The sequence below is a fragment of the Gymnoscopelus microlampas genome (genome assembly GCF_963454915.1).
Source record: "Gymnoscopelus microlampas genome assembly, chromosome: 1".
Classification (NCBI taxonomy): Eukaryota; Metazoa; Chordata; class Actinopteri; order Myctophiformes; family Myctophidae; genus Gymnoscopelus; species Gymnoscopelus microlampas.
In genome coordinates this window covers 16,713,508-16,737,084 of record NC_139962.1, presented here as the reverse complement: position 1 = coordinate 16,737,084, position 23,577 = coordinate 16,713,508, and the positions used below count along the sequence as shown (strand labels likewise).

Here is a 23,577-nt window from a genome sequence, read left to right as displayed (position 1 = left end):
AGGACAGAGCTATACTGGACCATTAAGTAGCATTGCATGATTTTGACTTTGGTTTTGCTTATTTGTAGTTTGTTTTGATTTGCCCCTTTGCTGATTTGCTTTTGGTTACTTATTTACTTTATTTTCTTTTGGTTTTGCATTATTTGGATTTGATTTGTTTAATTTCTGTATATTTAGTTTAGAGGCCCCGAAGCCCTTACCCTTATTGCCCCTTTGCTTCTTGAATTTAGTCCCTTTTGCAGAACTCTAATACTAACCGCTTTATTCCTTTCTGTATTTTAACCTGACTATTTTTATACCAACTGTTGAATAAACTTGACACATTTGATACATCAGCCTCTGCTTCTGTTAATTCTGAACCCGTACCTTCCTGGGGAACCTTACCTTGTTCAGTCCTATATATCTATATATACAGTATATGGTTAATGTGTTTAAAGGATCCCTCACTCCTATATGTGTGGGTGGCGTAGTCATTGCTTTATATCCCCCTGCTACACATTGTTAAGTGTTTTGTGTATGACTGTATATAAGATTGTCTTATCACTGCTGTTATCAACGACTAAGCCAACATATCAAACACTTATCAATGTGCACACACAAAAATGCACGCACGCACGCACACACACACACACACACACACACACACACACACACACACACACACACACACACACACACACACACACACACACACGCCCCACTTTGAAAATGTGCTGCCCAATATCCCCAAAATTAAATGAATCGATTTGCCAGTTGACATTGTCAATCGACAAATGCAGTGGTGTTAGGATTTGTCAATCTCTGAAATAGTTGGAGAAGTAAATCACAGTATTGTGGGTTTTTGTGATGGCTTTCAATTGATCAAAATGTCACCAAAGGTGTGACAGAGTGGGGTCATTCTGTCACCTTCTAAATCATGGAGACTAAACAGCTCCCATTAAAGATCAATGTATACTTTGTTGTACGACCGTGTCGCTTGATGAAAAGAAACATTTTAAGAAATGTGATGGAATGCGCAGTGCATCGCGTTTATCACTCGAAAATATGTTCTTTTCGGCAAGCAACATGGATGATTTGTAAAATATTAAATTTTGGCTTTACAAGAGTCCTGGTAGTTGCCAGATCTTGGTTCTCATTTAGTTTGACTTAGCTTAAGGCATAGCAAAACACAGGTAATGAAAGTAAGTTTTTGTGCCTTAGAGCCAAAAGTCAGTCTCAATGTTTTGCTCAACAAGAGACCGGGTACAATCTCCCAGCTTTCTTTGTTCAAAACTGGTTGGAAACAATTACAGTAAAATAAAAAATGTCTAGGGTGGTCCTTCATATTGGGGTGCTGGCTCTTCTCACCGGTATTCTAGCATCTACCCTTGCAGTCCCCAGATGTATTGGTAGGTGGAGATCTCTGATCAGCTCAGATAATCTCCATAAGGCTAGAGCCAACACTGGATGTTTTACAAAAAGTTTTGGTCTTTCATGTAACACTTTATCACTTTAATTTAACAGGGAATATTTCTTATTTGTGGTGGCTCATAATACCATCATCTACCGCACATTCACTCATTTTCCCCCTGCTCCTTCCCTTCATCATTATGCTCCTTCTGTTTATAGCTACAAGGGCAGAGGTCAGGGAGCTCATTTCTCTTTGTCTGGTGTCTAATTGGCTTGAATAGGCTGCTCCTCCTACTGATAAACTAGATGTGTTCAACCTGTGTTGTTCACACTGTCGTAAATGACAATGTCAAGCACCACCGTCAATGGTACAACTCTCAATTATACTGAGAGACATTGTTCTGTTGCAACTGACCAAAAATACAGTGTTATGCAAATATTTACCATCAGTCAAATGTATGCTCATACTAAATCGGTACAAATATGTTCTTCCTCATTGTTTAGTCAGTATACACTTTGGTATAGTAAACGTATCCAACTGGATTGAGCCCAGTTCCATTTGCTTTAATACAGGATTATTATTCATCTCTAATAATGCTATTTGTCCCATCAGATTATGCTGTGTGTTGTGTAAAACACTGCTTTATAAGAAGTGTTATGTTGAGTTTCAGGGAATGTTGTGCCAAGACGGGCAGGGCCCAGTGTGAGTTTACGGAGGAATTAGCAATTCGATAATTGGCCGTTCTGTCAGAGGTTCTGACAAGCTGAGAGGCTGGATCTGCCACTAGTTGATTAATTTCCCGCGCCGTCTCGCACTGTGCCCGACACAAAACTTCATTCACTAATTAGAACCCTTATAGCCACTCTCCTCTCTGCAACCTACACCCCACTGTTCTTCATTCACCCTGGCTATTTATCTTCAATCTTTCATGATCCTTTTTAAAGGTGGAATCTGTGATTCAGAACACAGACAAAGATATAGCTCTGCCACAGCACAACAGAAGGTCAAAACCTTAAAGCAGACACATTTTTGGTTCACTTTCGGTTACATTTTTTTGGTCCATATTTTGATTCAAGGGCATCAGGTGACTGCTGAAACAATGATTTTTAATTTATAAATTTTGTGTTTACATTTGGATTGTTTGTGAACAATGGAACAAAATGTCCCCATAGTTTGACTTATGATGGAATATGGAAGTTACAAAATGCTTTTTTCCTAACAGGAAGTCCTACCATTCAAGAATCAACGTGAATATAACCATAACTGATGAACGCCAAAAATCCAGGATGGGCCTTTAATGCCAACCTCCTTCCCCCTCGTCCTCGCTCTGTTTTCTTGCACCCACTTCCTCTCCTCAACCCCCTTCCCCCCCTCCCAGAGGCTATGCGGTTGCAGTGACAATGCAGCATTATGGAAATAAATTGTTCCATTAGGTGCATTGTGTTCCGTCGTCAGGCCAACCACGCTGGGTTATTAATGGACAAGGCCTCTGCTTTGATTAACACTCAGGATTTATGAAAAGAAAAAAAAACAAGCACACTGTTGGCATGTCACCCTCCAGTACACAACCAAGGATCTGAGCACTCACACATGCGTACGTGCACGCACATAATAACAGGGAGTGAACTTGTGAAGTTCACAAAGATTTTCAGTTTCAAGCATTCATTTTCATTAGGCTCAATAAAACCTGAAAAATTCACAGAATTTTCAAATTTCTCATTTGAACCCCAGCATCCTCTGGGAAGAACATTCGGCAAAAGCAAGCTAGATCTACAAGCTCACAACACGTCACGACGCAACACGTTGTGAGCTTGTGGATTGGCTATTTTTGGCAAAAGAGATTTGGTGTAGCGCACTAAGCACAATGTAACTCAGGTCCGTTTTACTAAGTATAGAGATATTCTCCGTCCAGTGAGGATTCTCATAAACATAGCCAAGGTGATAAAGACAAACAGTAAGTATCCTATAAACGTGGGGATAACTGTCATAACTGCCCAGGTGTTGTAATTACAATAATTCATATTCATTATGTATTTCATTACAGTATGTATCAGCATTCATATTTAACAAACATACCAGTAATTCACAAAATAATTTTTAGGTCTATGATAGTGAAGAGTAGACAGACAGACAGACAGACACATACTGTAGAGAGAGGAGAGGTGTATGTGTATACAGTGTATATATTTATAGCTCATTTTTCTCTCCAGATTTTGCAAGTGTGCATGAATATGTGCCACATCTGTTGTACTTGTTGTATTGGCATCATATATCTGCTACATATTCACTTGCATCTAGATAGGTGTGTGTGTGTGTGTGTGTGTGTGTGTGTGTGATCCCATTTATCAGGCCAGTTAACCCTTGGCAGCAAACTGTAATATGGAGCGGGGACCAGGAGGGGATGCAGGCACTTGCTCTAATTAAACCCCCCACACACAGAAGACACTGACCTCCCTCTCCCCCATCCTACCTCTCTGCCCCCCTTCATTGTACACCTCAGCTCTGTGTGACTGGGAAAACCACGCTAACACAACATACACTACGGCTTGGGTTTCAGATATGGTTCTCAGAACCTAATTTGGGCCCTGTTCAGACAGGAGCGTCCGGGCCCTGTCCTGCACCCCCAGATGTTCTGACTGTCCGAACTAGTTTGGAAGTTTGACGTTTTTTCAGACATCGGAAGGAGCATGCATTGACCTTTACCCTTCGTAGTCTAAAAGACCCATTAGAAAACCACCTTCATCATCACATGCCTGTGTGATATCCACTTTTATTGTTTGAAACAAAGACTCCTGCAGGATATTGTTATGGCCTTCATCCATGGCAAATTATACCTGTCACAAGCTTGGAACGTGAATGCTTCATCTCCTGCATTGTCTGCTTTTGTTATGGTTTACAATGAGTCAGACACAAACTTCTGTATCAAGATATTTTCCCTTTGTTATTTGTTAAATTGATAATTGTTCTGTTAGTCTCCACTTGGGCATTGCTAAGTTTTGCAATATATACTAAAAGGTATCATAACGAGGGCATTATAATCCCTACCATTTGTTCGAGGTGTAATTTCCTAAACCCCATGCAGAAAGCCATTGCGGCTTTTCTGGGCTTTTTCAATCCTATTTAGTTGACCATGTATTGTGAACTGTACATCCATGTGCTTTGTTTCAGCAAACTTCTAAATAAAGTATTCAATAAAAAAAAAAGAAATAGGGATGTATGTTAAGAGGCTGCAAAAGTCTCATGATGATCAATTTACAAGGCATTTAGGTATACATACTTTATTTGTATTCACCCCCGAGGGGAAATAGCTTTCACCACCATCATACTGTCTAAATATGTGTATTATTGTCATAGTATACTTATGCCTGGAAAAACGTTTCTGCAAAGGTCTTACCAAAATCCCAGTTATAACCTAACTATGTTGACCCAGTCTAGTACAATACAGCTGAACGTCCAGATTGATTGGTCCTTTAGACTTAGAGACTGCTCCTCCTGTTGCACTTTGACCACTGGAATAACTGCAAACTATGACCTCAAAGCGACAAATGAATCAATTTCATTCTTTGGAAAAGAGGAACATTGTGCTTCCACCATTGATCTATTTGTGGGGTACAATTTCTTGCAAATCATATTTGCTTTCCCAGGGTTCCTAAACTAATCGACATATGATGATGTGCTTTTCCCCTTTTAAGTATATAGTGTACACACTGAGCTGTTGACCTTTTCTAATCCACTGAGTGGCATATAGACTTAATGCTGACTCAGAATAAATGCAGGCTTCCTCCACTTGTTAGTAACAATAATGAATGAAAGTGGCATTAATGTGAGTTAGTGTTTGCGTTGGTATGAGGGCATACAGCTGGCTTTTGTGTGGTATACCGGGTTCAAAAGGGGGCTAAGAGCAGGGCAATATGTCTGCCTGACAGCATCAAAGGGGCTGACATCATTAATACAGACCAGGGCGGTCTGAGACATACTGTAGTCACAACGGCTCCATCCACTGTTTGCTCAGAGGCTTTAAAGCCTGATTCATACTTCGCCACACGACAGAGTGCCGCACCAAAAATAGCAGACCTACAAGCTCACGATGCCTTGCACCCGCCAAACATTGAGAGCTTGTAGGTCGGCAATTTTCAGCGCGCATGCAACGGCATCATGCAACAAAGTATAAACTCATACCTTAACGAGTATGAATCAGGCTTCACACATCCGCTTGCACCAGCAAGAATGTTCACTTGCATGCACACTTGTGTGGGTCCCCTGTCGACTGTGCTGTGCACACACAGGTATGCAAGCTTACATTTATTATTCTGCTTATGCTCTCTTGAGACATCGGGCCCAACACAATTCCTCAAGGCCTCAACCCCATGACTATAACCAGGGTTCAAAAAAAGTCACCCACATACACATGCAAGAAGACACACACCCACAAACAGTTGGTTGCTGAATACAAACAGACACATTTTCCCGTTGACACAATTAATGCTGTTTGTGTGTGTATGTATTCAGCCATTAATGAAGGCACTGAGGGTGTAAGCTGCTGCAAAACTATGTTGCTCCTTTTTATTCATTTTCCAGTTTTTGTGTTTTGAGTCTTTGTTTTCAATATTGTAACATTTGGGTTATTCTGTGTATAAAATATGTTTTACAAATACAGTTTATTATGTATTATTATTATTTTGTATTAATAATGACAACAATAAATAAGATAGTAATAACAATGATCCTTTGAAAGTGAAGGTGACAACATGATCTGTCATAGCAGGTCAATATATCCTAATAATAATATCAATCATAATATGCATTTGACAAAGTTAAAAACTGGGATTCAAGGAAATTCAGCTTGTGAGGCCTTGCTCATGCAGCAGGGTTGGTACACGCAGGACATGCAGCCTGCATGCATATTGCATCTTAAGACGTGAAGTGAGAGGAACAGGTCATTCAAGAGGTTTTTATTTATTTACATGTGCCTGCATATAGAGAGGCTCACGTCAACATCTCATTTATGTAATGGCTCCACATTTATCCCATCCCAACATGAATGACAGGTGGAAATGACATCACTAACATTTCAATCGCTGTCCTCTCTCCAGAGTAATACATTCTGAGTGACGCCTATTCTCCCAACAGGGCATTTTCCTCCCTTCAGCTACTTTGTCTTTGCTTTTAATACCTATCTCAGCTCCACTGAGCTCAGCTGACGCGCACACACACACACACACACACACACACACACACACACACACACACACACACACACACACACACACACACACACACACACACACACACACACACACACACACACACACACACACGCGTCTTTTCTTCTCCGTTTCATTTGACTGTTCCTACATGCTTATATTGTAGCATCACTGTGTTATCCAATTGGCATAATTGAGCCAGGTCAGATGATAGGGAACCATAACTAATCAATAGAGGTGAAATAAAAAACAGCTCTCGGTTATTACTTCTGTCCTTTCCAACACCAAACACCCTCCCCCAACACTCATGCATGCACATACGCACGCACGCACACACACACACAATGTAGTCTTCCGACCACTTTGCAATGTACGCCTCACATTCACCACTTCACTCACGAGAGCACAGACAGAGTCATGCCAGGCAGTTAGGGGCTCAACGTCTTGCTCAAGGACACCTCGAAACAATGCCAGGAGGAGCAGGGGAACAAACCAGGAACCTTCCGACTCCCAGGCGACAGCTCTGCCTCCAGCCTAGGCTACCTGCTGCTGTTTATCAAAACGTGTCAAATGGCATTTGTTTGGAGAGGAAATGTGGTGGTTTGTCATCTGGGATGAGAAGAGGAGAGGAGGCCGAGGGGCTGGCCAGCAGCAGCGGCATGGAGACAGATGAGACTGAGGCTCTGACAGGCTGCCACTCTTCTCCAACGCCATCTCATCAGCATGACACAGCTGTCACAGCCCTATTTCAGGAAAATTAAACAGCCTTACGGTAAACTGGCCTGCCAAGGGGGAGGGGGAAGGAAGAGGCAGCACGGTGTGTGGGTGTGTGTGTGTGCGTGTGTGTTTGTGTGTGTGAGAAAATGTATAAGCTTGTGGTATGCAGATGGCCACAGCACTCCACTCCTCCCCCTACTTTAAGCACCATCCTCTCCCTTTGACATGGTAATGGTTCCAAATTGATGAAGACACTTCACTCATTCGGCGACAACTCTACTGGCAAGCTACATAAACGCTCCCCTCCACCCCACATCCATCAATCACCCCTGTCCTCCCCTGCTGCCTCCTGCCCATTGGCTGGGCGGGGGACTTGTTTAATCAGCTAATTCGCTTGTCTTTGGCTGCCGTTAATGACCGTGCCACCCCTGGATTACCGCATCATCTCGTTCTCCTAATCTACACTGATTAACTGCTCATCAAACTATTAGCCCCGCCGTTGTCTTTGTCATGCCGAGCAAAGGTTGTGATGTGTTCAAACATTTCTTCTCCTTTAATCCTCTCTTTCCAGAACCACGGGAAGTGAACTTGGAACTTGACGGAATGCATTAACGCATGAATGAATGAAATAAATGTAGTCATTCTTATGATCATTTAACCTGCAGCTATAATCTTCTCATTTGACCATGACCGTTTGCATACACAGTACAATCCCCAGGGTTAATTCAAAAAATGAATCCTTGTACACTCTCATGATTACAAATGGTTAAATTAACACTGAGGGTTTTGCTGTTCTTTAGGTTGTTTTAGAAGGAACAGAAGGAAGTGCTGCCTTCTATATATTGCTGAAAACAGTAAAGGGCCGAAGCATGCTACAGAGCCTGGACATAAGGTCCCATAAAATTGTGGTACACATGACTTTAAGCTTGCTTTTATGTCTGCACATCACCAAGAGACCCATATGGGTTTCTTGAGACACAATCCTTCTAAAATGGTACAGAGAATAGTAAGGGGAGCAGGAGGCTATTCCTGGCTAGTAAAACTAACACATGGTTATTAAAGTCCAGGATTGGATGGGAAACTATTCCCTGGTCTATAGCATTGTGTGTTATAGCACGGTGCCCGTGCATTAGATAGTGAAAATATGTGCCTATATGATATTGTCCTGGTCTGCTGACATAACTTTCTTGCTGTTTCAGCACAATGAGGCAACTTGAGGTGAAATACTTGTGATGCCTTTAAAAAGAAAATCACAAAATCCAACCTGTTCTGACCTTACATGGCAAATAAAAACTATCGATCCCCCCACCTCCCCTCCCCATATACCCCTTTAAAAGACTTATTGTTGAGCTCCACTTTCATCTAATCACTTGGCAAAACAGCCCAGGTTCTAAATAAAGAAGGAATAAATAAAAAAGTCTCCAGGCCAACGTGTTGCTCTCACCTTTGCAGATGAAATTACCCGAAAAGCTGTTACAAATCAATATAATCAATGCAATCAGCTAACTGACACAGGCAATCTCCTGCCAGTAAGTAAAATACCCCCGGCGGAGATCTTTCAATCTCTAGTGCCATAATTGCCCCCGAGGGCGACGTTAGTGTGTAGCATTTTGTACACTTAATTAAATTAGCGAGCTCTGTAGACAGGATAGGTTGCCGAGCTCACAGTGAATGGATAGGCCTGGCGCAGTGCCAGTAATTAAGGCAATACCTTTCCTGATTACGCCAATACCCCTTAATGAACTCATTATGCATTTTAACCCAAACACTCCCCAGAATTAATGAGTTCAAAGAAAGTAGCTCTTGGAAAAAACAACAACTCTATGTCCGTAATAAGTCATAACTCATCCACAGTGGGGTGGACAAAATGTCCATATTTCTCTCTCTCTCTCTCTCTCTCAATGCAGCCAAGGCTAATTTGGTCCTTGAGTGACAGCAAAAGTTCTGGGTACTGCTTGCATAAAGCTTGAAGTGAGTAGGAGTGCCCAGGATCACTGGTATGGACATGTATAAAATGCTCTATGCTTTCAATAGCAAACTGTCTCAGATCCGTTCTCTTCAGCTGCAATGGATATGACAGAGGTCTAAAGATAACATAGGCTTCACGAAAATATTAGTTACAGTACATTCATCATATTGTTAACTCTCTCACACACACACACACACACACACACACACACACACACACACACACAATGATTTAAAGGGACCTAAGAACACTGCAGGGTGAGAGCAGCTCAGAACTGACCCATAATGCTTGGCTAATTAAATAATTCACTAATTGATTCATCACCAAATCAATAAAGCATACAGATGGTTTATGGCTTGAGAGCTGCAGTATGTACGTATGCACACACGCGTGTATGGTATGTGCGTGTGTGAGATGGTGGTGAGGGATACGATGAAAACACACACACGTCCAAATTGCCAGTGCATCCCCCTTAACTGTATGACAAAGGAACAGCACGTGAAATTGGGTGCTAAAATGTAGGCGAACATTGAGTTGACCTTGCGCTTGTGTTGCATGACATCATTTCAGACCCTCACAGGCAGATGATGGTAAATATAAAGGTGGGGGCGGTGTGTGTCTGTGTGCATGAACACATGTTGAGCCCATAAACACATAGCCTCCGTCCTAAGACCAATCCCAGGGGAGTCTGGGATATAGGTGGGTCTGGGGTATTAAGTGTACTGTTGCTGATAGCGTTAATGAAAGTGTAATGAATACAAGCGGTTCGCATGTGTGTATAAAAGAACATGGACTGTAAATATTGGTGTGTAGAAAGTATGTATACGGTTTATGATTGGTCATTCTCATGTATGAGTGCCCGGAAGGGTAAGCGTTACCTCTGAGAATGATTAGAGGGAAGTGAGGTACGACATCACATTGAGCTGAGTGACCCTAAAAGTTGTAAATCCTGTCACCTAAACAGTTTCTGATAATTGTCACACACACACACACACACACACACACACACACACACACACACACACACACACACACACACACACACACACACACACACACACACACACACACACACACACACACACACACACACACACACACACACACACACACACACACACACGTTTCTAGAATCAGGGTTGCACTGGTCTGCCACCGACAGATTATTAATCTTGGGCTAAACTTCCAAGGATGCTTGTGCATTAAAATAAACAAAAATAAATAGATACAAACCGTAATTGACATGATTCAAGATTTTAATGTGACTAAATGTAATTGGGACTTAGAATGGAAGGTCACTCTTTTAGGTGGGAAGAGTCACCTAAAACATATGAACCAAATCCTTTTCAACATTCATCATGATGGATTTAAACAAGTCATTTATATATGAAATTACATGTTTGATGAACATTGAATGTCAAAGGACAGTGGCAAAATCACTGCTTCACCAATGCTACATTGCAGTACAAAGAAAGAAGCTTTGAATTTGAATCTATTGCATTCGATATGATCGTGTAACATTATTGAAAATAAATGTTTTAAAAAGAACAAACAACAAAACATTTCCAACACCGCTACATTTTCATTTTAAGAACTAATCAAATGGCATCGTTGTTATTGATTAAGCAATATCAATTCTTTCTTCATTTTTGTTCTGCATGTTCAAAATGGTAGGGTAGAATTACTTACAGTATATTGATGGACCTCACAATACAGTATACTCTTCTTAATAACCTGTCTAATTATTGCATTGGTGAGGCGCTAACCATTGTACAAAATACAGACAGCAATATGTCATTTAAAAACACTGCATATTTGCACACAGTATTCGTAATCTTTCCAACTGTAGCAGTAAACGCTGAGCAAATAAAATAAATATTGGATTTAGTTTCAGCTGCTCTGAGGTCCAATATCACATCGTTCTTAATTCACACTACATTGATTAAATTGCAACTAAATGCCCCAAACAGTATTCCTTAAAAACAAATACAAAAAAACAGTACCATTAGAATCTTCCTTCAAACTATACTCTTTCTCAGACAACTAGGTGAATCCTGAGATAGTACAATAAAAAAAAGTCTCTCTTACATTTTCAAGCAAATAATAGGCAATCCAAAATTAAATTCAGGCAATATGCTAAAATGGTAGGAATTTACACATGTTACACAAACGGAATCGCAAAAGAAAAAAGTGCAGTAAAATGTTACAATGTAACAGTAGCAGATATGTGACAGATCATCTACTGATAAAAGTGGATCCAGTGGTATCCGTTCAATAAAACCTTGACATGATGGTTACATTTCACTTGGGTCAGTGTGGACCAGCTCCAACTCACTCCCTACCATGTCATTTTGCTGTGCTGTCAAAATAGTGACCCTGCTCAGACATTATCAGCTACTCACAAAGACATGACATTGACTGATAAATGAAAGGAGCCACACAGGCATTCAAGTGACTGTGATGGTGGAGCACCTCTGTGTGTTCAAATGCAGCATTGCAGGTGAGGAGCACTCAACAGTGGATTCTGAGCTTCTCTAGTACAGGCATATTTTCATAGTTGTAATACATAGGCATTACTGCAAGGGATGCAAAAAGGCAGTAAACAAAGTAAATTCCCAGCTCAGAAATGGTCCCTATACTTTCCTCTAAGCATTCATTATATTTGGGGCAGTTTCCATCCATTGGAAAGTTTGGCAATGCTTTTTTGGTAATGGGTTTCTGACCTAAAAATATATTTTTGGGTTATCAGTGACATTCAATAAAAAACGCCTCAAGTGTGAAGTTCATAACCATTTCTTCGTAAGGCCTTGCTCTCATCATTCTTAACTGTTTAAATATGTTTCTTTCAAAGAATCAGTGGTTTTAAACAAACCACAGCCAAGTGTGTGAAATGATCGCTTCTTGCCAATATTTCCAAACTGGATGAAAATATGTACCCAAGCTGTGATACATCAGACTTCAATAATTTATATAAAAAAAGAAAATAGATATTTTCAAACACAGGGTGTGCAAAGTTCTCATTCCAAGGCTACTTTCACCCTCGTCTAGCACACTGGGTTCTATCAGACCATGTTTGTTTCTGTATTAGGGCTGCGACTCTGCAGGTCCTGGACCTGGTCGAGAACCCAGTTGATGTCGGGTCTCTCCTGGGGATTAGACACCATTATGGAGCTAAGCAGCATCTGCAGGCCTTCAGAGTAACTGGCACAATAAAAAGAAAGAGAAAGACACACACACACACACACACACACACACACACACACACACACACACACACACACACACACACACACACACACACACACACACACACACACACACACACACACACACACACACACACACACACACACACACACACACAGTTTGATCCCAATTAAAAAACATGACCCTCACAAAACGTTCCTGTTGGCCTGGCACTCAAGTGAGGCGCTTGATGCCTGTAGTCTTGCAGGATTGTGTATAGACTACAGCCACAGTCTCACAAGTCATATATAGAGCACTGTATGATTACAGTTTGTTAACAGATAGAAATATATTTATGTATGTATGATGTAGGGCTGGGTGATACGACTTCAAATCAATATCACCACTATTTCAAACTTTTGCCTTGATTATGAGTATTGAACACATTTTCTTAATGTGAAAATAGCAGATCTACAAGCAGATCTACAAGCTCACAACTTGTGGCATCGCGACGTGTTGTCAGCTTGACAACGCGTTCATTTAAACAAAATGAAGAAAAGGGATATTTACTCGCGACCCATAAAAATGGGTCCTGACTCACTATTTGGAAAACACTGGTCAAATCTACCAAATGCTGGAAGAGAAACAGAAACCACTCCCTCAATGGACAACGTATGGCAACTAGGGTTGTGTGATGCTCCATATCAGTATCGATCCGATACTGGCCTAAAGCACTGGATCGTATAGTAAAAAAGTTACAATCCGTTACACCATGGCCATAGAAAATACTTATTCCTGATTGTCGGTTTTGCAGTCAGTATCGGATATTTAGAATCCTCAAACAGTCAGTCAAATGTTTAATCACGATTCTAAATCAATGCTCATGATAGATTACATGGAATGTAACCATGACAGTAGTAATAAAGTAATTGTAGAAACTGTTTGTTGGACTAGAACGTGGTTATCATCATCATCAATAGAGATGGGAAAACCATCTGTGATGCTAAGTTAGCAACATGCTAACGCCACTGATGTTCTGCTTCCTCTGAGGGACAGAGGGAGGTTGAGATCAACAAGTCATAAAAAGTCAGCCAGAATTTCACCACATTCATCAGTCAAGATGTTAACGCCGAAGTATAACGGCATTCTACACGTTCAAAGTCAAAAAAGAATATACATAAAGCCATGGTATAAGTACGATAATTCACTACGAGATGTCGCCCCATCCATTACTTTCGATGAAGCATTACAGTCTGCATCCATTACTGTCAAATATTGGCCTAAGTCACTGCGTAAATGCTTGTAGCTGTCATGTGAACAACAGCAGCCACTCAGTGAAAGCTGCCTGCAGTCATCAGGTCAGCAGTGTGGAGGCATTTTAAGCTTCAAGAAAAACAATACCAAAACAGAAAAGTCTAAAAGAGTGTTTCGAGGTGCAGCAGTGCTGAATGTAGCTTACTAACAGTTTAGTAGCTGTTTATAGAGAAAAGCAAACAAACAAATATAGTATCTGCTATCTGGCTTGAATCAGTATCGTCAGATATTATACAACTAGTTCAGACAAAGCATTTTGATTTGTCGAAATAGGCTCTCCACCTGTGCTCAAATCACGATAAAGAAAGAATACCTCAGTCAAGTTCAAATGAAATAGGCATCATTACTGTAAATACCACTTAGCCATTGATATAAACAGAGATAAACAGATTTCCATAGTAATGAAGATGCTAACCAGTCTAGTTAACGTTACATTATGTTGCCTTGTTGGGTATCGGATTTGACAGAGATCTTCAGTGTGTAAGGAACTAGCACTTTACAAAATGGCTAGTTTTCACCATTAAATGTATTTTGGGATTTTCTTGAATGATATTAATTTATGTGTTGCATACATGGCTGCTGGGTCGCAAGACAAATTTCAGTGTGAACTGACAATAAAGTATTATCGTATCGTATCGTAATAAAAAAAAAGACAGAAACCTTTGTAGTTGCTAACCGTTGTATGATCGCGATATTACACTCATGTGTGTTTTTCCACTTCTATGATACTAATGGAACAAGCGGTTAACTGCATCATTGTTGTGGCAATAATAACAGTTAAGAATACCCTCTTGAGTAATATCGCTTACCTCAAGGTTGTGGCTCTGATGTGGGAAATGAAAAGAGTGGTAAGGGGCCATTCCTACTGAGGTCTTACCTGCAAGCTTGAGGGATAACTACAGGATTCTGAACGGCCAAGGCAACGCTATCCCCTTTCTGAAACACCAGGTCATACGGCCCCTCTAGGATCATCATACAATACAGTACGCAGCCGAGTGACTGAAGGGAGGCAAGGGAATGGGGAGCAAATGGAGCAGGATAGAAGAAAAACAGTCACCAACAGGTCTGAAGCATCAAGTGTTATATTGTTGAATGATTCTGATAGAAGGTTTGAAAGCACCAGTGTCACGTTACATAACAAAACTACTGTGAAATTAAACACTGTACCCAGATATCAGTGCGCTCATCAATAATGCAGTGGCTCTCGACATTGAAGAGCTCAGGAGCCCTGTAGGAAATTGTACATCGCTGGGCTGCCCAGTCCTGAATGGTCATGGCCTCTCTGGTTCCTCTCACCTACAGTATAAAACAATATCATGCATGTTAATTTAACCATAATCTCTCGAGAACAGATTCAGAGCTGCGCAAATGCAAAAGTGAAAAAACGCTGGGGGCGCTGTTTTTCCTTTTTATTTGACTTGGGATCCCAGATTGATTTAACCCTAACGGGTTCAAATTAACACTAAATGAACACAGATTTTGACAATGCATTTACAATATATTCAGCACACGATCAAAAGAAAAGATACCGTGTGTTCACAATTGCAAAGTAATAAACTCCAGGTGAATGCAAGGTGCTCACAAAGTCTCATGCGGGTCGAAACCATTTCTCTTGTTTTTTTTATTGTGATATGCCTCAAACTAATAAAAGGCATTTAAGCCCCATTTATAATGCATGATACGATGGTGTTCCGCGTCAAAAATAGCTTATCTACAAGGTCACAATGTGTCGCATTTTAACACGTGGGAACACGTAGATCTGCTATATTTGGACATTTCTGAAAATCGTGGCCAAAAATTGTTCATGTGGTTAACCACATCCTTGGCTTGGTACGAGAAGTAAGCGCGAGTGCTTCTCCTTTTTTCTATGTTCTGCAAAGGATTTTCCTCATTCATGGGACCAAGCTGTTCATGACCTTGTTAAGACTAATTTAAGCAGTGTCGCACGCCGGACGAGAATAGCCAACCTACAAGCTCACAACGCGTTACATCTGCGACACGTTGTGAGCTTGTAGGTCAGCTAGTCTCTATTTGTCAAAAGTTATTTTTTCATATCATTTCAAGAACTTTTTCTCAAATAATTTCAAGAACTTTTTCTCAAATAATTTCAAGAACTTTTTCTCAAATAATTTCAAGAACTTTTTCTCAAATAATTTCGAGAACTTTTTCTCTTTGCTGAATAGGCAACATTGTTTTCTCACTCAACAGTAAATAAACCAACATACAGTTAGGACTGTCACAATTATTACATAATCGCATTACAACAAGTCAGTGTTGTAAGCTTGTAGATCAGCTATTTCCGCAATTCTAAAAAAAAAAAAAGTACATATAAAATGATTAAATATGTCAGTAACTTCTTTGTATATTCAAGTTATTTGTCATACTGCCCTGTGCAATTTGTGATTATGAAGCCTAAAAACCAAACGGAACTTAAAATTGTATTCATAAGTTCCAATGCTCAATGACGAAAACACAATTAAATCATTAATCGCAATTATTTGTGTGACAATTAATCGTCAACTTAAATTCTAATCGTGACAGCCCTACATACAGTATAAGAGTATACTGGATATCTGCACATTTCTAAAGTGACAATTTAAGGACTTTTAAGACCTTTTGAATACCTCTGAAATGATTTCTTCATTGTGTCAAAAGTAATCAACAAACAAACATTGGCGAAATAGTCAAATATTACCTAAGAAAGAGGCAAAAATGTTGAAAATAGTCGATCTACATGCTCACAACGCCTCGTGGCTATTTTCACAATATGTATCTGTGGAACCGAGTAAACTAAATGTAATGCCTCAACTCCTACAATTCCAAGAGCTTGTCAGGGTGGGGGGTACCCAGTTCAAATATGATTCTTTTGGGGGGGTCGCGGCTTGAGAAGTTTGAGAACCACTGCTCTATGGGACCCAATGTCTCAACTCTCACCTCAATTCTGGCTCTGTTCATAGAACCCAAGTCCATCAGAAGGGGTCTGTCACCCTCCTCCAGGAGCACATTGGTGGGCTTCAGGTCTCTGACAGAAACAAGCACATCAATCATTTATGTGCGCAGTATCAGATAATATACCCATTTAAAAATCCACTGTATTGAATCATGTTAAAATATTGTCAATACTCACACAATTAAGCACTCTTTATCTTTGTAAAATGATGACTACTGTGTTTGTATTTGAATAGGGTGCGTAGCCATAGATGGTAATTTTCACAGTCTAGGTTTGTTATTTAAAGTCTGATCTATGCACGTAAAACGAAAACACCAAGTGAAGTTCCTAGCAAATGCAACCGTACATATAAATGTGGTTCTGATCACAGGGATTACTTGGCAAAGCTGGCGGGGTAGTATTAAGGTATCGAGGAACATACTGAAATATTTTATTATATTGCTGTTTGGAATAAGAAACCAACAGATAGCGAATTTTCCTATAGATTTTTTACCAAGGAGGAGGTGAAAAAAAAACGACCTCAATGATTTACTGCTGCACCAAATATTTGTACTGTTTGAGTACGGTATGTACCTAAACACTTCTATTAGCATGCATGCATGCATGCATGTAGTGTAGCTAGCATACCTGTGTGCATAGCCTTTCTCATGAATAGCCTTGAGGCCAGAGCAAATACCATGCAGGATGTGCAAGATCCGTCTTTCAGCCATCAAGGTCCCCTTGTCTCTAAGTTTCTCCAACACGGACCATAGGCTGCCCTTCTACATACACACACATGCAAACAGACACATTTCAGAATTACTGCAGAAATCTTTTATTTTTCACCAAAGACAAATAAAATAAGTGTCAACTCACCCTAACGTAGGGTAGAAGTAACCAGGCTTCACTCTTTCCTCCACGGTCTACGAAAGTGTGTGCCGTCAAGCCCAGGATGTTGGGGTGGTTAAACATCTGATGCATCTCCACCTCCGTCTGCGCCTCCTGGCGACCCTCGCGGTCATGACACAGGATCCTCTTCAAGGCATAGAAGCGACCATCCTGAACACCTTCCACCAGGTCCACATAGCTGAACCCACTGACGGAGGGAGGGAGAACAGAAGCAAAGAGATTAGGGGTGCAACTGATGATCGAACGAAAGGATTTAACTGATAAAAAAAACAAAATCGATATATAATAATACAATTATAGATTAATAATCGATCCCTATTTTGGGCATGAATGGATCAGTTATAGAAAAGGAAATAGGAAAAAAAAATCATTTTCACTATTTTTGCATGACACCGTTGTGCGGCCAAGAATAAAATAGGGCTGAGATTAAGTGATTCATTGAAATATAAAAGAAATACAAAACAATAAGAAAAAAACCCTTATTGTCGATTATTGGAGAAAGTAATTGATAGAATAATCTCTAAGAAAATAGTCGATAGTTGCAGCCCTAAAGCCCATTTAGACCTGGAACGCATCTGTGTCACTTCAGGTTTCTTTGGCTATTCAAAAATAGCAGATATACAAGCTCATAGCGCGGCACCGAGTGCCATGCTACGAGCTTGTAGATCTGCTATTTTTGAAAAATCGTGAAAAATATTTTTTTCCGAAAAATTGTTAGGATTTAGATTTTTTTAGACGCAGCCTCAGGTCTTAATGGGCTAAAAGAGATGGGGAGAGCGAGCAAGGAGAATGAAGATGGCCGATGGTCCAATTGAGGTAGGGTTGTGGATGGAATCATGAATTCCAATGTACACTGATCACATGCATTTTCTTACCCTTCGTCTAGTTTCTGGATGAAGAAATATCTCTTGTTGTCAATGGTAATGGATCCACGAGAGCATAAACACAGGGCCTGACCCATCATTTCTGGTACATTGCTTGGCACCAGTGATACCCAAGGACTGAAAGACAAATGTTGGATTCAATTCAACTGGCAAGTTCGAGAGCTGAGAGACAGACCCGATGATGCACAGAGGGGAAGAGAGACGTGATGGTGAACTAGATTAAAAGCAATGGTGTAAAGTAACTAAGTACATTTACTCAAGTAATGTACTTAAGTAACATTTTGAGGTATTTTACTTTACTGTAGTATTTCCAATTTTCAATACTTTTACTTCTACTCCACTCTCAGAGGCAAATATTGTACTTTTACTCCACTACAATTATTTGAAAACTTTAGTTACTAGTTTTACTATGCAGATATACATTACACTATTATAAAACATACATAACCACTTTAGCCCTATTTTATACATCTACAAGCATCTACAAGCTCACGTGTTGCGACACGTTGTGTGCTTGTAGATCTGCTATTTTCAAACATTTTAGTACTTTTACTTTTGGTACTTTAAATATATTTTGATGCCAATACAGTATTTTTACTAAAGAAGCATTTTGAACACAGGCCTTTTACACAGTATATTTTCATATTGTGGTATTGCTACTTTTACTTAAGTAAAATATCGGAGTACTTCTTCCACCACTGGGCACTGTACCCGCTGCAAATAATAGTTTTGGTTGATCAACATTCTAAACACAAGTGGAGCTGACACTGACTGTAATAATAATGCATATGAACTAGATGGCTAGAGGAGCTACAGTTCATTTTGAATTGATGTGCGCTGCTAGGTAACTTAATGCCAGCATTCATCCTGAACTAGACAGCACAGAGTTCACTATAGCAACTTCACAGAGGTAAATTAAACATCAAATAGAATGTTACATTTATACCGCAGTGTTGTTGTAAGACAGCCGGTTGTTATGTTTCCTTTCTCATCTTCTTCTTCTCCTCAAGTTATCTTCCTCTTCTTCTTCTTCTCTCAGTTTATTGGCAGATCGCAACCAACATAAAAGGTGCATACCGCCACCTACTGTACAAGAGTGTGTAACATCATGTAATTTATGTCACTTGTATTTAACTTTTATATTCTGCAATGTAAAACTTAATACAGTGCCGTCCTAATCATTACTACTCCCTTTCCCTCTGCTCCAAGAATCCCCATAATATGCAATTCCCGTTCTGCTTCACAAACTTTGTCATGTAATTGTGCTCTTTCCTCCCTCTGCATAGCTGTCAAATATGTAATATTTGAATATTACATATTCGATTCGACACAACATTGGGATCCCCCTGTATTTGTCAAAATACTTCCAAAACGTAAATGTCCACGATCATAACACCAGAGGCAGCTCCACTGATCATGTTCAACCTAGATTTGGCACAAACAAGGGAATGAACTCTTTTTCAAAACTGCCCTAAAGAATCACTTTCAGGAGGCTGCAATTCCAAACTGGCCCCTGTCAAAGTCCTAACCTACACCCCCCCCCCCCCCCCCCCCCCCCCATCCCCCTCCCCTCCTCCTAAAACTGTCTATTGTACATATTTCTTGTTTTTCATACCAGTAACATGTAAGCTGATTGTATGACGTTCTGCATAGTAGTGTATATTTGTATGTCTTAAATGTCATCATGATTTGAGTGCATGGGGATCTCATTTTAAATAAGTCAAGTGCTTTTATGAGCGATCCAGTTTAGAGGACCTTGTATTGTGATTTGTACTTCCATGTACTGCATGTCTTTCTAAATAAAGTATTCAATCAATCCCCAACAGTGCTTTGCTGGTGACACTGTTGGTGATGTATTACAAATTCAAGGCACACTTAAGCAGCATGGCTACCACAGCATTCTGCAGCGACCTTCCAGTCCATCAGGTTTGCGCTAAGTGGGAACAATAGTGAACATCATTTGTTTTTCAACAAGACAATGACCCCCCTCTATTTAAGGGCTATTTGACTAAGAAGGTGAGTGATGGAGAGCTGTGTCAGATGACCTGGCCTCCACTTCATTATCACCTGATCTAAACTCAACTAAGATGGTTTGGGGTGAGTTGGACCGCAGAGTGAAGGAAAAGCAGCCAACAAGTGCTCATCACCTCTGGGAACTCTTCAAGACTGTAGGAAACCATGCTAGGTGGCTGATTGAGAGAATGCCACGTGCAAAGCTGTCCTCCAAGCAAAAAAGGTGGCTACTTTGAATAATCTAAAATATATTCTGGTTTATTTGAAGCTGCACCTGGAGCTGAACCTGAAGCTGCATGGAGCTTCAGGCTGATCCATTCAGAGAGTGGGCGGGGTCTATGGTTTGGAACCAGGCTAGATCCACCCACGATCAGCCCCGTGGCACTGTTGAGGTGTTATGGAAGCCCAGGTTTGCTTTGTTAGCAGCCTTAAGCTCATCTCTATCACATCTTCCTCTTGACAATACAACATAGATTCTCTGTTGGGTTCAGGTTAGGCCAGTTCAGTTGGCTGGTCAGTTAAGCACAGTAATACCATGGTCAGTAGGCTACACCAATTACTAGTAGTTTTGGCGCTGTGGGCAGGTGCCAAAACCTGTTGGAAAAGGAAATCAGCATCTCCATAAAGCTTGTCAACATACGGAAGCACAAAGTGCTCTAAAATATCCTGATAGATGGCTGTGTTGACTTTGGACTTGATAAAGCACAGTGGACCAACACCAGCAGATGACATGGCACCTCAAATCCTCACTGATAGTGAAAACTTCACACTGGAGTCTTCTTGGCAATAACCTTTATACCATAACCATTACCTGTTAATTTCCCTTTTAAATGGTGCCCCAATCATGAACATGCACATGTGGGATGAACAGCACACCAACAAACACAACCATGATGGCTGACTTGCGACAAATTCTGGCTGAACAGTGTAATGCCATCCCACAGCAGTATGTGGCCAGAATGGTGACCAGCATGAGGAGGAGGAGCCAGGTTGCGTACGGTATACCAAGTGTACGCAACATGGGAACCACCGGGGCACTGACCCGAAAGATCAGGTAGGTTGAAGAGGCTTAACCATTAAGCATGGCAAAAGCTGGAAGCTCATCAGTGACTGCCAAGATCCTGGGAGAAAGTGCAACGGAACGAGTGGAAACTTGGTACTTGCACTTCAAAAAGCTTGTGCCCAAACATATTGAAGTGTTGGACCTCATCAACGAAGCATACACATCTGCCGAGCTACCGGAGCTGTGGCGCATAATGTCAAATCGTTCCGGTACCAAATTCAGGAGACCTCACCCAAGACGGAAAACTACAGGGGCATCAGCTTGTGCTCACAAGTTGCCAAGACAGCTTAACCCGATGATCCTCAACCATCTTAGAACAGTCTCAGGCCCTCTGCTGAAAAACTCACAGAATGGCTCTCGCCCTGAGCGGTGAGCAAACAACAGTCAGACAGATAGTGGCTCTGAGGAGGGTGTGGGGTGACCTGTCTGCGGTGATCACCTTCATTGACCTCCAAAAAGCCTTTGACACCAAGAGGGTGAGTGGATGGATGGCTTTGATCTCTGATCCAGGTGCATCATGAGCTATATATAGCTCTCACTGCTCATACACACCAAGGCATAGATGCAACACACACACACACACACACACACACACACACACACACACACACACACACACACACACACACACACACACACACACACACACACACACACACACACACACACACACACACACACACACACACGAGAAGTGAAAGAGAAGTGATACTGGTCTTGCATTGCGTACATTGATCATGTGATTTTCATATTCATAATCATTATATTCATAATGAGGAGGTGGAGCGTAATCATTATGAATATTCATAATGATTACAGCATGGAAAAGAAGAGAGAACAGAGAGGACAGAAGAGGGGGAGAAATTAACATAGTGGAGAGGAGGAGACAGGAAGAAAAGAACAGAGAGGAGACATGAGCAGGAGAGGAGAAAAGGAGAGAGAAAAATACAACCTGTGAGGAGAGGATGAGGGGAGCACTGGAGGAATACAAAAAGGCCAGAGAGAGAGAGAGAGAGAGAGAGAGAGAGAGAGAGAGTCCTCTCGGGCGTGGAACGTTCACGCTGCAAGAAGGGGAGACTTGGAGAAGGGTGAGAGGCAAGGCTGCTGGCATTGACCATGTGTCTGGGAGGAAACTGTATTTATCCCTGAAGAAGCAAGTGGCTCCAACGGTGCTCAGTCAAAATCACTGTTTGGTGATTTTGTGTTCCAGACAGCCCAGAACCAGAACAACGTTCTACTGTTCCTGTTATCTCTGTTGGCAATAAATCAAATACACCTATAGTCAATTTGTATAGTCAATCACCAGTTCTCGGGAGCATCCACTAGAGGGCGCTACGCTGCAAAATAACAGTGGAAGAGTGTCACTCAGAGAATGTGATAAAATGAAAAATAAAATAAGACAGCTAGCCCTACGTAGATAATAAGATGTGTTATCAAATCTTAACCTATGCAGGGATGTGCCTAAATGTTGGCTAGAGTCAGTTGAAAAGATACAGGAGTAGTAACACCATTTCAAAATGATTTTCTTTTCTTTTTTTTCATTCTCTCACGCAGACATGTGGCTACCTGTTCTCTGTCCTGCGGTGGGGGTTGTGTGGAAATTCCTTGTCAAACCAGTTTAACTGGACAGACAGATGCTTCTCTTATTTCCAAAGACATACAGTAGGGTTTACTGGTTCTGTAGATGTAGCCTAATTACATTCTCTTTAAGCAAGTTGATTGATTAAATAGCAAAGGCAAATGCAATTGGTTCAGTTCATTTAGTTTTGTTCTTATCATGCGTAGACTAACTAACCTAGCTCTAGGCCTACTGATATTGATATATAGCCTAATATCTAACCTTGTTGCTAGTGGTGGAAAAAATACTCACATTTTTTACTTAAGTAATCAATACTGCAATGTAGAAATACTCTTTTACAAGTAAAAGTCCAGTAATCAAAATATATTTGAGTAAAAGTATTGCCATCAAAATGTACTTAAAGTTAAAAGTAGAACGTAT

General features: G+C 40.7%; 1 protein-coding gene across 1 annotated transcript; it reads right to left on the bottom strand.

The window, feature by feature from the left end:
- Positions 1-10,518: 10,518 nt before the first annotated feature.
- On the bottom strand, positions 10,519-18,613 carry stk16 (serine/threonine kinase 16). The gene is made up of 7 exons (XM_084060114.1): positions 18,494-18,613; positions 17,586-17,805; positions 17,358-17,491; positions 16,715-16,802; positions 14,948-15,076; positions 14,658-14,779; positions 10,519-12,481 (listed from the first exon to the last, which is right to left on the bottom strand). The coding sequence occupies exons 1-7, from the start codon at positions 18,580-18,582 to the stop codon at positions 12,343-12,345; spliced, it is 921 nt and encodes a 306-aa protein (XP_083916240.1). The 5' UTR covers positions 18,583-18,613; the 3' UTR covers positions 10,519-12,342.
- Positions 18,614-23,577: the final 4,964 nt, after the last annotated feature.

Coding starts and splice junctions, on each gene's coding strand:
- stk16 (XM_084060114.1), bottom strand. CDS start 18,582: ATGATGGGTCAGGCCCTGTGTTTATGCTCTCGTGGATCCATTACCATT. Junction 17,806..18,493: donor ATCCAGAAACTAGACGAAGG/GTAAGAAAATGC, acceptor TCCCTCCGTCAG/TGGGTTCAGCTATGTGGACC. Junction 15,077..16,714: donor TGAACAGAGCCAGAATTGAG/GTGAGAGTTGAG, acceptor TTTATACTGTAG/GTGAGAGGAACCAGAGAGGC.